Raw genomic sequence first — 15,487 nt, 5'->3', positions numbered from 1 at the left:
CTCGCATCTCAAAGAGTAAAGACCTGCCTTCCAAGTGCCTTTAATAAATTGATTCTTTTTGAATAAATCTTTTATATTTGTTCATAACCTGTTTTCCAGTACGGAATTTCTTCAAGTGTTCATAATTTTATTCCTCTATCGAAAGTTGTCAGTCTAAACGTGTGTGGTGTGTCAATGGTAATGCAAACATTTTTAACGAAATCAGCACAAATCATTTAATCGGTATCAATCGAAGAGGACTGGTTCTCTCTCTAAACGTGTGTGGTATATCAATTGAAATGTAAAATTTTTTTATAGCGGAATCAGCACAAATCGTTGAATCGGTATCAAAGGGTAATAGTTTCATTCTAAACGTGTGTGGTGTATAAATTTTAAAGCGAAATTTTTTATAGCGAAATCAGCACAAATCGTTTAATCGGTATCAATCGAAGGGTACTTTCTTTGATGGATTGAAAAAGGCTAACTCGATTCTGAGAAAGACAAGGTGCCGAGTCGTGTACCGAAAGAAGATTAATTCGACGGATGTGACGTCATGGATCGGTACCTGCGTTTCCTGTGGACAAGACTCGTCCCAACGTGCATTCATGTATTCCGAACAGGTCTCGTTCAACGACGGCTGGATTGTGCAGAATGCGATACGATTAAAAGACAATTCAGAATTGATTCTGAATTTTGTCATATCTTTCGAAACATTATTCGTCATCAAAAAAAAAACTTCATCTGGAATCGTTATGCAGATAAGAAAGAAGGGTATTAATTTAAAGATTAGCTGAATGCAATACTAAACTTTTTGTATTATCTCGTGGATATCAAAATGATCAAAGTATTTGTCGCAAGTATGTCTCTCCTTCTAAAACGGGGCTCAGTGGGCCATGTGGTGGTAACGCGGAACACTCATGTTTTATCCAGAACAAGTAATATTATATCATAAAATTGAAAATTCCAGTTGTCCCGCTTGACCGCAGACTATTTTGCTTAGTCCTATTTTATCCTAATATTGGATTTGATTTGGTTTTTCTATTATTATTTTAGGGATTTTTTGACAGGGTATTATAAAATTTCACGGCTCTAATATTTGTATTACAGTAATTTTATACGCGAAGTATTTGATTTTGATTTATTTACATATATTTATAATAAAAAAATGTGTTTCCTCTTGAGATTTACTTTGCAATTCATGCAGGACAAGTTGAGAATGATTTAAAGTAGAATTACAAGATATTATTACGCGTTTAGTAGCTGTCACTACCATAATTGTATCACAGTTATGCAACTTCGTAAGGTGATAAGAGAATGCGAACACGCGAGATTCGCAGTTCGCACCATTGCATCGCAGGAAAAGGGAAGTAATAATCTCATTTATTTGATCGAGGCACAATCCCAGGCTGCACCTCTATATTGTTGAATAATAATTCAGTCTTATGAATTTTGAGGCCTCGCAATTTTAAGAGATGGAAATTTGAAAAAAGATTTTTTTGGTCCAAACAAACATTTTTCTGATGTTCGATATCCAATATTGAAGACTTTCAAGCTTAAAGGAATATGATTCTGAAAAAATATAAAAAATACTCACAAAAAATTACAACAAACCAAAAAATAGACAGGAAATACACTAGACTTAATAGCAATGGAATCTCTCCACCAGATAATCACAATATTCATATATTCTCAATTAATCCAACTTGAACCAGCCGTTGCTCTCGGAAGTACGTTATAATTAATTAAACAAATTAATCATGGACAGGAAGCCGACATCCTTAGAAGGTTTTAAACCCGACCTACCTTCCTCATCTAAAGAGGGTTTCGTGTCCCTTGTCTCAAGTCAAGTTAACCCTTCAAGGCTCGTGGCATAACACGCCTATGCATAACATCAGGTAAGCGTGACGTTGAAACGCCTGGCCTGTACTCGTTGAGCATGACGACTGTTAGCAATTATTTGGATTCATTACGCGCAGGAAGGCAACTTCCCTTCAGCATTTTCACAGTATAGATACTTCGAACAAGATAGAATATTATTCGAATGGGCCCAACGGAGGATGAACCCAAACAAGATTTCGAACCTCTCTTTTCATGCTTTTCAAATGGGCTGGGGGTTGGGGGATTAAAAGGCAAAGTAGAATGAAGCCTTGTAAGATGGTGATAAAGACAGAAATGAAGAAAAGACGAATGGCACTGAGAGAAAAGGAGAGGAGCAATGTGTCGTTACATTCAGCTGGGGTTATTCACTCACAAGGCAGAATGCATATCGGATCCTGAGATCTTAGGTTTTCGTGGGATGTCTCGAGTTTCGTCTTGTTTGAAGACTGTAATAAAATTCGATCAGGGAATTCGATTGCAATGTTCTTTTCGACTAAATTTTTCTGCGAAAGACCATTTTTAACTACGACGACATTTATTGAATCTTTTTTTTTCTACTCTGTTTTATAATCATTTCTTGTTTGTTATAAATGTAAAGTTTCTAATTCAAGGATGTCATTTTATTATACAACTGAAAGGAATCTTATTGGGTTATATAAAAATATTGATTTCATTTGAAAAATTATCTAAGAAAGTATGGCATTGACTCAACAGTATTTTAATATTGGACACTACAAAAATTTAGTTAAATTAGCCCGTGGCAACGGGTACCGAAATGTCGGTACAATTGACCAGAATTTTTCGGTACTTGTAGACACTTCCATTAATTTAATCGAATTTTGATTGATTTTTTTTCGTAATCAATCAGTATCCACACGCTTCCTAGGCGTATACGCCCTAATTATGAATATTTCAAGACAACAAATAGTTTTTTTATTTATTTCGCTTTATTTTTTCAAAATGGTCACGTGGTCACGTGGTATGGCATTCATTCTTGTCTACGTCTACGCCTCGGAGGCGTGAGATACCGTTCTAGGGGGAATACAACATTTTTGACATTTATTTATTATATTGAAATAAAAAAAAAATTCTACCAAACTAATAATTAATGTAAAAATTAATTTTTTGTTTCAGGATTCTCATGGTCTCAAAGAGGCAAATACTGCACCAGTCACTGACGTATCCCAAGATGTTACTGCCATAAGTGGGAACCAAAATGATACTCACACGACGATTATTTTTTCAAGAAAATGGCTGACTTGTGATCCAGATGATAAGCAATTAACGGTAAGATATTATAAACTAATCTCTAGTTTGTGTATAGTGCCTGCATAAATAATTTAAGTAATTATTACCAAAAACTCAGAAATAGTCAATTTGAAAATAGCTGAATGATTTTTAAAAAAGACTGATACAAAATTACAGTGTTTAACTAATAAATAAACAATTTAAGGATCGTTGCAAAAAAGTCGTAAAATTTGGTTATAACTTTTTATTAAAAAGGTACTTGAACTTTAAATACCGACTTATTAATTTTCTTTCTTTATTATTTCAAACCAAGATAGAACGAAAATACCAATTTCAGGGATCAAGAATCACATTGGTACTATAGATAAATTTTGGAATGAATATTTTGCATATCTGAGTTTTGTGTTGATACAAATGAATTCAAAATAAATTTATTTTGGAAAGAATGTAATAAAGTAGGTTTAAAATAGTATCTTTTAGTTAATTTTAACACCAACGTATTTTCGGGAAATTATACAATTAATTGTCTTCATTCAAAGTGTTTAGGACTTTTGGGTTAAAAATTGGAAACTCGATATGTTATCATTTTTTATTTAAAGCTGAACACATTGACTTAAAAAAAATAAAGATATCTTTAAATTATCATTTTCAATAGATGAATATTGATAATTTTCAATAAATAGTTCTTTCTGTGGTCTATTTTGTGTTGACAGTTTGTGTAACCGAGTGGAACATCGAATTTCTAAATTATTAAAGAAATATTTAAAGTGGAAGTGCCCGTGCTCTTCATGCTTGTATTCAGTTTGTTCCACATTCTTTGCAAGACTTCAATTGATTCTGCCATAACCGAGACCAAAACAACCTCATCATTCGCAAACGCTAACCCACGTACCCTTACTGTTTCGAGATCCATACCTTCTTTGTCGAAGAGGGCCATTCTTAGACACTTGTCCTTGAATATAACAAATAGCCATGAGTACATAACACATCCTTGTTTAACATCTTGCATAATATCGGACCAATCACTTTGTTTTCCATTAACCCTTACAATCGCTGTGCTACCAGTATATATTATTTTTATTGCTTGTAAAGTCCATCCATTGGCTTCGTACTCTTTCACGACTTCTCAAAGATTACTTCTATCCATCTTATCAAATGCTTATCAAAAAAATTAATTCAGAAAGCGCGCAATTCTTTATAATGTAGAGACTAATTCGAGCACTAATTCTTAAATTATACCAGAAGAACGTTTTTCTCACGACATGGAAGCTGATATATATTTAAGTTTTAATTTGTCTAAAGTAGCCCAAAAAAAACCGGTTTTTAGTGAATAAGTTCTCCGAAGATGATACACCTGGACTAACTCGTCGACCCAAATAACACAGTTTATTTTTATGACTAAACTCATTATTTAAATTTATGTGAGATGAGTAATAGACCTTATGGCGCCAATTTGTATACAGAAGACTGCACTTTAGGCCTTAAGGCCTAATGTCAAGCGCATGGTACCGAAGAAAACCAAACTAAATTAGAATATTCGCGAGAAGACTCGCTCTGTCTCAGTGATTTATATTTTATGCGAGTTTCAGAAATTCTCGGGCCCCACGAAGCCCTCAGCCTACGGCCCATCGGGGACTAAGATTCCCGTGGTGGCATTTAGGCATTTAGCATGCCGTACGCACCCTTTGAGACAGCGGGATGCCACTAGTCGAGAAGCACGGTTCCAAAGGAACCGTGGGCCCATTAAAATACTTCTAATCGTGAACCGAGCACTCCGTTTATACCCCCACTGTTTTTCTTTATATGGGACCTTTGTTCCCCGATTCTAACTCTATTGGGTCGTTCAATGGTTGACTGCTTCTGTAATTTCAGGGAGACACGATTAGGGTACTGTGGGCATTGCATCCTACCGATCCTGAACTGAACTCGGCAGCCTTTCATGGAGAAAAACGAGGAGGCAGGGCCTTACGACTTAAGGCCCCTGCTCCACATCCCCCACCACCTCCAAGAACAGCGGATGTTCAGCATTGGGATGTTAAACTTAATCAGGTTGGTAGAAAACCAGTGTTTGTACTTGGAAATAAGGCATCAGATTTAGGACTTAGTAACAAAGTTGGGGCCTCACTTGTCCGTTTTCCGAGATTGATCATTTTGACGTAATAATGTGAACTGAAATGCTAGATTTGGCTCTATAAGGATTTTCACATTAAAATATTCTAAAATGTTGGGCCTTATTAGTATCGAATTGTTTAGCAATTTTTGTCTTATTCGATGAAACTGCACAAAGTAGTGAAAAAATCGTTTTGAGCTTTGAAGAATTATGTATCAATTTTTTCGTACATTTCAAAACGTTGACATATGTTAGGACTTATGAGTTTCGTCATTGGAACTTTTCGGACATTTACCTTTTAGGACTTATAAGATTGTTCATTATACTTTTAATTTAGAAAATTGGGTAGAATAAGCTTTGCCTTTTGGATTAAAAAAATGAAACCTTATTGAGAACTTCTTAATTATTTCTCTCACAAAGTTTATTTTAGCGACTTGTAATATGAAAACATCCGTTTTCTTTATTTTGAAAAACACTTTTCAGTATAAGACCCAAAATTGTAATCCAAACATTAAAGTTTAATGAACAAAGAAACAGGCAGAAAAATGATTATAACAATTTGATAAAGGACTGAGTTGAAAAAGAAAAAAATTTCTGTAAGGAAAAATAAGTTTGTCTTCAATGAAAAATGTTAATACTTTATTTCTTCTTCCAGTTTGCCGTTTCAAATAGCACAGACACAGAGTACTGGTGCAAAATTTTCAAGGCACCAGTGGCTGGTAAACATCACATGATCGGAGTGAGTATAATACCCCTTAAATACCTGTTTACATTACTATTGAAATTTGCATTTTTAATTATTATAAGAATCAGATATTGATTTAAATGTGAGTCACGAATTAAAATTATTCGCACTACGCGACCGGACGTCGCGTCGTGCCGAGTAACTCGTCACTGGAACAAAAAAGGACTCTGCTCTTTCTCACTAAATGATGTCACTACTAGTCCGAAACATTTACGGACTGTCAATAAGATCCTCGAATAAAAAAGGATGAACTCGTTCGCTCTTTAGCTTTGTCCTCTCGAAACTTTTAGAACGCTTAATATACCTGGGCTGGTGTATTATCTTTTCATCGATGAGCGTTAGGAGATCTTTATGATCCATAAATTATGTCATACTTACTTGTAAATCACTGCCAACAGCAGAAATTTTTCACCAAAACATAAACTTTGGACGAAAGCGATCCTCGGAATTAACAGCTGCCGAAATAAAGATCTAATCTGATAAAAACTAAACATGTTCTTTCCAATTTTTTCCCCATGACGAAATAGGGAGAGATCTTCTCCGAATGTTACTCATGGTAGTTGTAATTAAATTCAAAGAATTTAGGTTGATTGCGAGTTTACATTTTTATCGTTTCTGTGGCTGAAATTTTATAGATAGAAGCTTTACAACTAAAATTCTCGACGTTTCAATTTCTTTGTGATAAAACTATTTTGGTTTTAGATAATTATGTTATAAATTGCCAATTTTTAAGATTTGATCAAAGAATCAGGAAAAGTGTATGTTTTTGGGTCACACCTAATAAAACTAAATTAATTATATCAATGAGTAATTACTCTGCAGTTTGGACTACTGAAAGCAGTAATTGGGTCATTAAGTAAAACCGGGAGAGTGTAAATATCAGGAATCACTTTTCGCACCAAGATCCCAATTCCCTCTCTTTTTCTCCCAATGAAACTCAAACTGGTTTCGAAGAAGTTGTGGAAATTAATCAAGTTTTTTATTTTATTTTCATTCATTTTTTTTTATTCTTTCAGTACACACCGCTTGTGGAGAAGTCGAACGAGGGCCTCGTACACCACGTGATTCTATACGAATGCGTTTCGACGTCACCGACCCTCGGAAAACATACCAAACTTGCTGGAGCGCATTGCTACAGCCCGACGATGCCAAGAGAATGGGAATCCTGTCTGCAACCAGTCCTCGCCTGGGCTCGAGGAAGCAAGGGTGAGTCCAGAAGGAATTTTTTCGATAAGTTCGCATTTACTCGGCAACCAGATGCATTTTCTTCATTCATCTTCAGACAATAAAAATCGATGATTGAAGAGTTCATCTATTCTGCAGCAGGAAACAATTTGAAGGGTGGCACGTCAGAAATGCCAAAGAGCAAAATAAAAAGTTTCAGCCGAGATAGATACGTTTTCAAAGTCCAGATTTTTTATTTAAAAACATGAAAACATACATTCAAGAATTTTTGCAGCTCTATATATTTATATTAGAAAAATTAGAAAAAGTCAATGTTTTCCGAGAAAATGCTCCTCAAAGGTTACCTGTAAGCATAACAGCCTGAGTGCCATGATGAAAAAAAAAAAACAAAAATTAAATTCGCTTTTCATTTTTTATTGAATATATAGAAATAAACAATCACAAGCATGTTATGGGATTTTCGAACAAGAATTTATAAAAATAATTACAATGTGAAATATGTGAATTTATGGGTTATAAAATTGTTCGTAATGTTGACAATTAATAGTTATCTCTTAGTTCTTTCTAGTCTTTAGTCATTCATTTTGCTTAATTTAATGACAAACTCAGTATAAACATAAATAATGCATTTAATTACGGAAAATGTAGTAGATGCTAGTTTTATCGATTAATTTTTTAATGGCCATCCTGGAAATCCAGAAATTCAATCTACATGGGTGAACAAAAGTTTTCGCACACCTCTTTTTTGGTAACTGATTAATTTATCTTAATTTTAATTATACCAGAGTTAATAAATGTTCTCTTTACAGGGTTGATTGCTCTCAATATGATGTATAAAATAAGCTCAGGGTGAAGCCAATTTGTCTGTTTTAAGTAGATATTGCAAAATAGTGTAAATTACAATCTTTTTTAAATGTTCAATAATTTCCAAAATAATCAACATTTTCTCAAATTTTTTTGGGCTTATTCTTCTTTTCTTATCAAATTGCAAGAACTTAAAGTTGTAACCTAAGAAGTTGGAAAAATTTGAAATCATTTTCGAAGGCAAATCAGAATAAAAATTAAATATATATTTTGAGGAAATTTCATAGGAACTTCATGATTACATGTCTCATACGTTCTACAAAAATATTTTTGTTATAAAAAAGAATATTGCAATTTTACTAACCTTTTTGTTACAACTTCAAGTTCTTGGAATTCGATAAGAAAATGTTTACGATTTATAATCATGAGTTGTGATACGATGAAAAAATAGCTTGAAAATGAACCCAAGATCATTGAAAAATGTTGATTATTTCGGAAGTTATTGAAAATTTAAGAAAACATTGAAATTTAAATTATTTTTTCAATATCTACTTAAAAACTAGATAAATCGGACTCACCCTTGGCTAATTTTATACAGAATTTTGAGAGCAATCAACCTTTTAAAGAAAAATGTTGTTAGTTCTGGCATAATTAAAATTAATGGAACTTAATCAATTATTAAAAAATAGGTGTGCGCAAAATTTAGCCCACTCCTCCATAAAACAAAAATTTCCATTATTATACCGCGAAACCTGAAAAACCCTGGAATTTTATTTAGAATCGGGAATTTTGTTCTTTTCACGTATGATACCATCAAAGTTAATTGATTTCCGATTGTATGTAGGCATATAATTATACTGTACACTCTATACAGGTATCACTTTATTTTTTAAAAATGTTAATTATATGTTTTAAAAGTTTGTTTAAAGTTTCTTTTCGAAAGCATTTGTAATATTTTACTAGATTCCTACCTCATAAACATTTTTTTTCAACCCCTCACGTTCAAGCGAATTGGGATATCAAGTTGAATATTTAGGAAATTAATTGAATGGCACTACAGAATGTTTGTATAGTTCTGAATTTCTGGAAATACACAAAAAAAATCAAAAAAATTTCCTGAGCAAGTTGTTGCGCAAAAAAGTGTCGGTATAGTAGGGATCGGTATTACGTCAGAATTCTATATAAAATTATCCAGGATGAAGGAGTTTTATGACTTATCAATTTAAAACAAAAATATATGGTAAAATCAGTGCGACTTCCATTTTTTTCCACAAATTTCTGTACAAAAATATCAATAAAATGCAATGAATATGTATATATATTATATTATATAAATTTGATAAACACCTCATTTAATGTATTTAACAACATTTTTTCAACATTAAACATATTGTACCATGCAAACAATCATTTTCAAAATAATGGTGATGTTTGTGCGATTCTAAAGAAATTTAGAAATTTACCTTTAAAGTGATCTGAAAAATTGAAAAATGTTTATTATATTGGATTGCATTAAAAACATTGAAGTTTGCACTATTTTGTATTATCTTCTTAAACTATTTACAAAATAACTTGATCCTGGCTTATTTTACCGCAAATACCGGTAAATTTTAATAAATTTAAGAGAGATAATTGTAACCATTATTATAATTAACATTCAATGAACTTACGCAAATAATCGATAAACATGCGGTGCCATACTCGCCATAAGTTTGGCAATTTTAAATCAATTATGTTAAAATGATAAAAAAACATTATTTAAATTGGTCGGGGTTAAACGCGGACCACTATAAATCCTGCATTTAACAAGAGTAAATTTACTGATTGCAAGATAGTGAAAAGGGAATTTCGCCATTTTTATATCTAAACGTTGCAAATGATATAATTTTAAAATATAAATTATTGTGTACATTTTGAAATCTAAATTATAATATTTAACTTATAAATTGTAAATTGTAAATTGTGATTACAAATGGTGAATTGTATATTGTAAACATGCAAAGAAAATTGTGATAATATAGATTTATTTTAAAAATAGAAAATACTTTTAAAATTATATTTTAAAATCAAGTTGAAACCTCTGAGTCTTAGAAAACTTTAAATGTTGCCATCAATTGTGAATAATTGTTTGTGCACAACAGTTTTTTTTAAATTGAAAGATGAACTTTTGTTTAGTTATGAAAATAAGATCGGGGTTGATTAAGTTTTTCGCCACATCATTCAACGAGTAAATTAAAGCTTTTGTAAGTTCAGGTCCTATTTTTAAACATAAATTAAAAATAATTTAAAGACTTAGAAAATAAAAATTGTATGTTTCGAACTGTTTTTTTTTTTACATAACTGAAAACACTAATTGGTATTTTTTATTGTTTAGGTGAATGGTTCCCAGAACACGTCGGAATCCCAGTAGGCGAACATAAAGAGGGAACATATTATATGTTGGAAGTTCATTACAATAATCCACTTCGTAGAACAATAATCGACAGTAGTGGAGTGAGAATTCACTACACTTCTAATTTTCGGAAAAATGAAGCTGGAATCCTCGTAGCTGGTGTAGCAGTGACTCCTCTTCATGTCGTTCCCCCAAAACAGGAAACGTATGCAACTGCTGGATATTGCACTCCCGATTGCACAAATATGGTACGAAACATAAACCAAAACATTTTCCAAATATTAAAATATATTTAATATTATTTTTAAAAAGTTTCATTAAATTTCTCTAGTTACCATTTCTCTCTTTTTCTAGAGTTATCATCATTATTGTTGAATATAGATGTGGCTGAAAAATAAGTTTTGAAAAATGGATATATTGCCTAAAACTTAAAAAGTTTAATTAACCAACTGGTCAATTTAAAATCAGATTTCGAGATAGCAATATCTATTCATATGAGAGTTCTTCTCCAATTAGAGCTGAGATAGAATTTTGTTTATAAACTGCATTATTTCCCACGATAATCGGAAACGCGTAACCACAAGAAAGATCATTGTCAGCAGATTTTAATCTTCAGAGATGAAATGTTGAGTCATAAAAGTTATCTCGTTATGAATTCTAGGAGGGTACCTTATAAAATGTCTGACTCACTTGCAGCCATGACTAGAGTTTTAATCTGTTTGGTGCATTTTGCATTAAAATGTAGATTTGCCCAAACATGTTTGATTGCTATCACTTTATAATATTCATATTTGGCTTTGTGCAAATAAATGTAGAATTATGCCAGATGAATATTTCATTCGAACAAAAACTTGATGTTTGAAAATAGGAGAAAGATTTCCTTATTTGGGAAAAGCGTGTTTTCGTAGCAAAGAAACAGGATGGTAAGATAAAGTCGCTCCGAAATATTATGTTATTAGATATCTTGATGGTTCTTAGTTTCAATTTAATTTTCTGAATTTTGTTGATTATACTTCTATTTACTTTTAATAATAAAAAAACGTGAGTTACATGCAGATGATAAACTAATCTATTGATACAGTTTCGAAGAAGAAGGATACAGTTTTGTGTAACCTGCTAAGTGGATAGAAAGTTAAAAAGTAAAAACCAGTGATAAAAGTCTGATAAAAATTTTTTATTTTAGAAATGATAGAAACAAGAGAACCGAGCTAAGATCAGGTACAAAAAATGGTAAATTTATTTAGAACCATAATTGGTTAAAAAGTGGAAAAATCGTAAGTAATCTGATTCAGCGTAAAAAGTTTATGCAACAAAAATATTTACATTAGGTTCCCTTGCCTAATCTTCTCCTTTTTAATTGAATTGTAACATTTAATATAAAATATTCTGATGAACATTTCTGTTTTGTCGACAGATGTTCCCAGATGAAGGTATCAATGTTGTCTCTGTGGTTCTGCATTCTCATTTGGCTGGACGAAAATTAAGTTTGAAGCACATTCGAGAAGGCACTGAACTTCCAACAATAGTTCAAGACAACCAATTTGATTTTGATTACCAACAATCACACACTTTGGATAAAGAAGTTAAAATTCTTCCTGGAGATGAAATAGTTGCTGAGTGTGTTTATGGCACTCTGGATAGGCCTAACGCAACTTTGGGAGGATATGCGGCTGATCAGGAAATGTGTTTGGCTTTTGTGGTCCATTATCCTAGAACTGAGTTGGCCGCTTGTTACAGTATGACACCAGTCAGAGATCTTTTTAAAACTCTGGGCATCACCAGCTTCAAGGGAATCTCAATGGAACATTTGGAAAAGCTTTTTCTGACCACTGGGTAAGAATTTTGCATTATTTAATAAAAATTGACATAATGGCATAGTTGAAAATAATTAATAAATTATACAACTCGATACCTTCGTATTAAATAAACCTTTCTTGAAATATACGTATAAACTCACGTAATTTTTAAAAAGGAAAATTTCAATTTTCTTAGAGGGTTGTTCAGTCTAATTTTTTATTTTATCTTCCAATTTTGTTATAAATAAATACATATTGAGAAAAAATTACCCTTTTTTTCTATTGGATATTCCCGGTGCTCGTCAATAATAGAAAAATTGTTGCAAATGCTTACGTTTTATAGAATAACATTAGTTGAAGATTTTTGTTTATTATATAATAAGCAAACAAAGTTTCATGAACAAATCATTTGTTCATATTATGTTTTTTAATAATTTGAAATTTTTTAAAGTTATATTGCAAGAAATTTTGATTGGGAACAATATTATTGGAGAAAAATTTTTATGCTTAATATTGTTATTATTATAAACAAATACATTTTTCGGAAATTTGTCGAACGAAATATTACTTTTTTTTTTCGTTGGGAGTCCTTTTAATTTGGAACAGCCCGATAATTACAAACAACATTCATAATTAGATGATAAGTTTTATGATTTTTTAGAACAAATTTAATGAAAAAATTCATCATTTGGACGTTTTTCGACGCCATGTTTTTAATGTCAGGCCTATTAATTAAGCACTTCATGATAATTCCAACAATTTCATGATTATTTAATAAAAATAAATAAATAAAAATAAAAAAAATTTGCTGCAATTGGCATGAAGTTTTTAATTAGAAGGATTCACCTAAAAAATTAATTTTTCCGTTAACAAATGAACGAAGAATGCATTTGTTTCTTAAATTTGTTCAAAACATTCTATCAGCTAATTATGAATGTTGCTGAAATTATCAAGTTCATAATTTAGAAGGACTGAAATTTGAAAAAACGAATTGTTCCATCAACAAATGACTGAAAACTTCTTTTAAAAAATTCAATTTCTTGTTTAAAAAAGAAACTTAAAATTGAGAAAATAATTATTAATGTTCTTAAAATTTTCAAGTTTCCAATTAAAATGAGTGACATCGGAAAAAAAACAAATTCTCCCGTCGACAAATGCCTGAATAATGCATTTGTTCAATAAATTGTTTATAATGTTTTTTTTTATGATATCAACAAGAATAATTTTAAGAGAAAATTTTCGAAATTAACGGTTACTTTAGAAAAATTTCTTGCAATATAACTAAAGATAAACGTAAAATTATTGAAAATTATAGAAAGCATACTTTCGACAAAATAATTTGTTTTAATGTGACTCAATTCAACATACGCGATTGCAAATATGTTGATTTTATTGATCAGCGCGGGAACGTCAAATGGAAAAAATACCAATTTTTTCGTCATATTTGTCTATTTATAACAGAAACAAAAATATAAATAAAATATTCGGTTTGACAATTTTCTGGAAAATTTCCTTAGCCTTTTTTTTTTTGAAATTTTCACCTTCAAATCGGTTACTATTTGTCGGCTGTACGTTATTTTAAAACAAAAAAAACACGTTGTTTGTCTACTAAACTGACCACTCTGTATGCATTTGTAATTAATACACCCTGGTTCAATAAATGATACGAATTTAATTTTAATTCACTTAAATTTCTTACCATTCTGTTGACTTATTTAACTTCTTTGTATTATTTTGAATTCTTAAAAAATACATGAAATGCTTTCAAATTATTTTACCTTTTTTAAATTCCCAATAATCTTCCTAAATCTCCTGAATGCGTTGAATTCTCACAATTATTTGAATTCTCTGAATTCCATGAATTCTCTAAATTCTTTGCATTCCTTTGAATTCTTTGTATTCCTTTGTATTCTTTTGAATTCCTTGCAGTCTCTAAGTTTCTTGAATTTGATGAATTCTATAAAATTCCTTTAAAAATCTTCTAATTTCTTCTGAATTCCGTATAAGTTCTTTGAATTCTTTGTCTGAATTTTAATTCTTTTGAATTTCATGGAATCCTTTCGAACACTTTTAAATTCTTGTGAAATATTTTGTTTACTAAAACGACGGACCATCTCCAAAAGCAGAGTGGTTCTTTTAAAATGAAGGTATGGAATTATGAAATCAAATATTAACTTTTTGTTTGTTTCAGATTTGATGCTTTGGCTCTACCAAACATGCAGCTTTCAAATTATCAAGCACTACAAGCAGATGATCAGAGTGATGAGGGTCTGGTTAAGAAAACTGAGTCTGCTTTGAAAATAATGAGAGATTACACAGAAGCGAAAAATAATGATATGCTGTTTACCACTCTTGTTATTGAAGATCCTCCAGAATTTAGAGGTGATTATATTAATTTAAATTTTCTCAAAGTAACTTTTTATCCCAGTAAAGTTAAAATTTGTAAATAAAAAACAAATAACTTCCAACTAATTAATGATAAATAATAATAATGCTTTGGCTTTAGGTCGCACTTTGGCAGAACATATGCAAGCTTTGCCTTGGACTGAAGAACTTCTTGCGCGGTCTATTGAAAAAAACTTGTACCATGGAAAACATATGACTTTCTGCAGAATGAGGAACGACAATCTTGCTATGGTGAGAATACATTTTTTAAGAAAGATTTTTCTAATTAAATTGCAAAACATAGTTTAATTTTCAATTTTTATTCACAGCCTGTAGCAGTACAAATGTTCCCGAACTTCACAGCTCTTCCTATACCGAACAACACCATATGCACTGAAATAAGAAGATTGACCAGTTCTGCAGAAACAACACCATCTCCATTTTCATTCATTTTAACCATGACATTGACTGTTTCCCTTTTATGGACACTTGTTTGACAATGAAGATTGAAATCAAAGATTCGACTTCGAAAGCGAAAGGCTTTCTGTGTATATTTTTAAAACTGTAAATTGGCTCTGATTTATTTATTGTAGCTACTGCGAGTTTCTTATTATTTTTAATGTAAAGGTTTTAACAATATCGGTTGTTCGAAACGGACCGATGGAATTTGTATGAAACACTTTGGCGGCTCGAAGAACATTCTCACGGATGAGAAGACAAAGTTTTCGAAAAATCTTGTGTATGCCGCCTCTAGTTTGTAAAACGACATGTAAATATATTTATATAAGTCCTAAAATTGTAACTTTTAAGTGATTTTTGTAACGCGTGTTTTGTATAAAAATAAATCGGGTTTTATAAACAACTAATTTGAGTGGGACGATGGTCGTGGGGGCTAAAGCGTAGGCTTTGGACCCACTCCTTCGGCTTGCGGGTTCGATTCCCGCCTCGCACTCTGGAAGAGTCTC

The 15,487-nt window shown here is 31.5% G+C and overlaps 1 protein-coding gene across 1 annotated transcript in view; it reads left to right on the top strand.

Annotated features, from left to right (window-relative positions):
- LOC117182006 (MOXD1 homolog 1) overlaps positions 1-15,357 on the top strand; it is a 37,392-nt gene extending 22,035 nt beyond the window's left edge. The window contains exons 2-10 of the mRNA XM_033375024.1: positions 2,992-3,144; positions 4,978-5,154; positions 5,871-5,954; positions 6,977-7,166; positions 10,324-10,589; positions 11,756-12,174; positions 14,329-14,519; positions 14,644-14,774; positions 14,852-15,357. Coding sequence (XP_033230915.1) covers positions 2,992-3,144; positions 4,978-5,154; positions 5,871-5,954; positions 6,977-7,166; positions 10,324-10,589; positions 11,756-12,174; positions 14,329-14,519; positions 14,644-14,774; positions 14,852-15,019 — 1,779 coding nt within the window. The 3' untranslated portion in view covers positions 15,020-15,357. The remainder of the gene's footprint in view (positions 1-2,991; positions 3,145-4,977; positions 5,155-5,870; positions 5,955-6,976; positions 7,167-10,323; positions 10,590-11,755; positions 12,175-14,328; positions 14,520-14,643; positions 14,775-14,851) is intronic.
- Positions 15,358-15,487: the final 130 nt, after the last annotated feature.

This window comes from Belonocnema kinseyi, chromosome 10 (assembly GCF_010883055.1).
Source record: "Belonocnema kinseyi isolate 2016_QV_RU_SX_M_011 chromosome 10, B_treatae_v1, whole genome shotgun sequence".
Classification (NCBI taxonomy): Eukaryota; Metazoa; Arthropoda; class Insecta; order Hymenoptera; family Cynipidae; genus Belonocnema; species Belonocnema kinseyi.
This window is presented reverse-complemented; position numbering and strand designations above follow the sequence as displayed.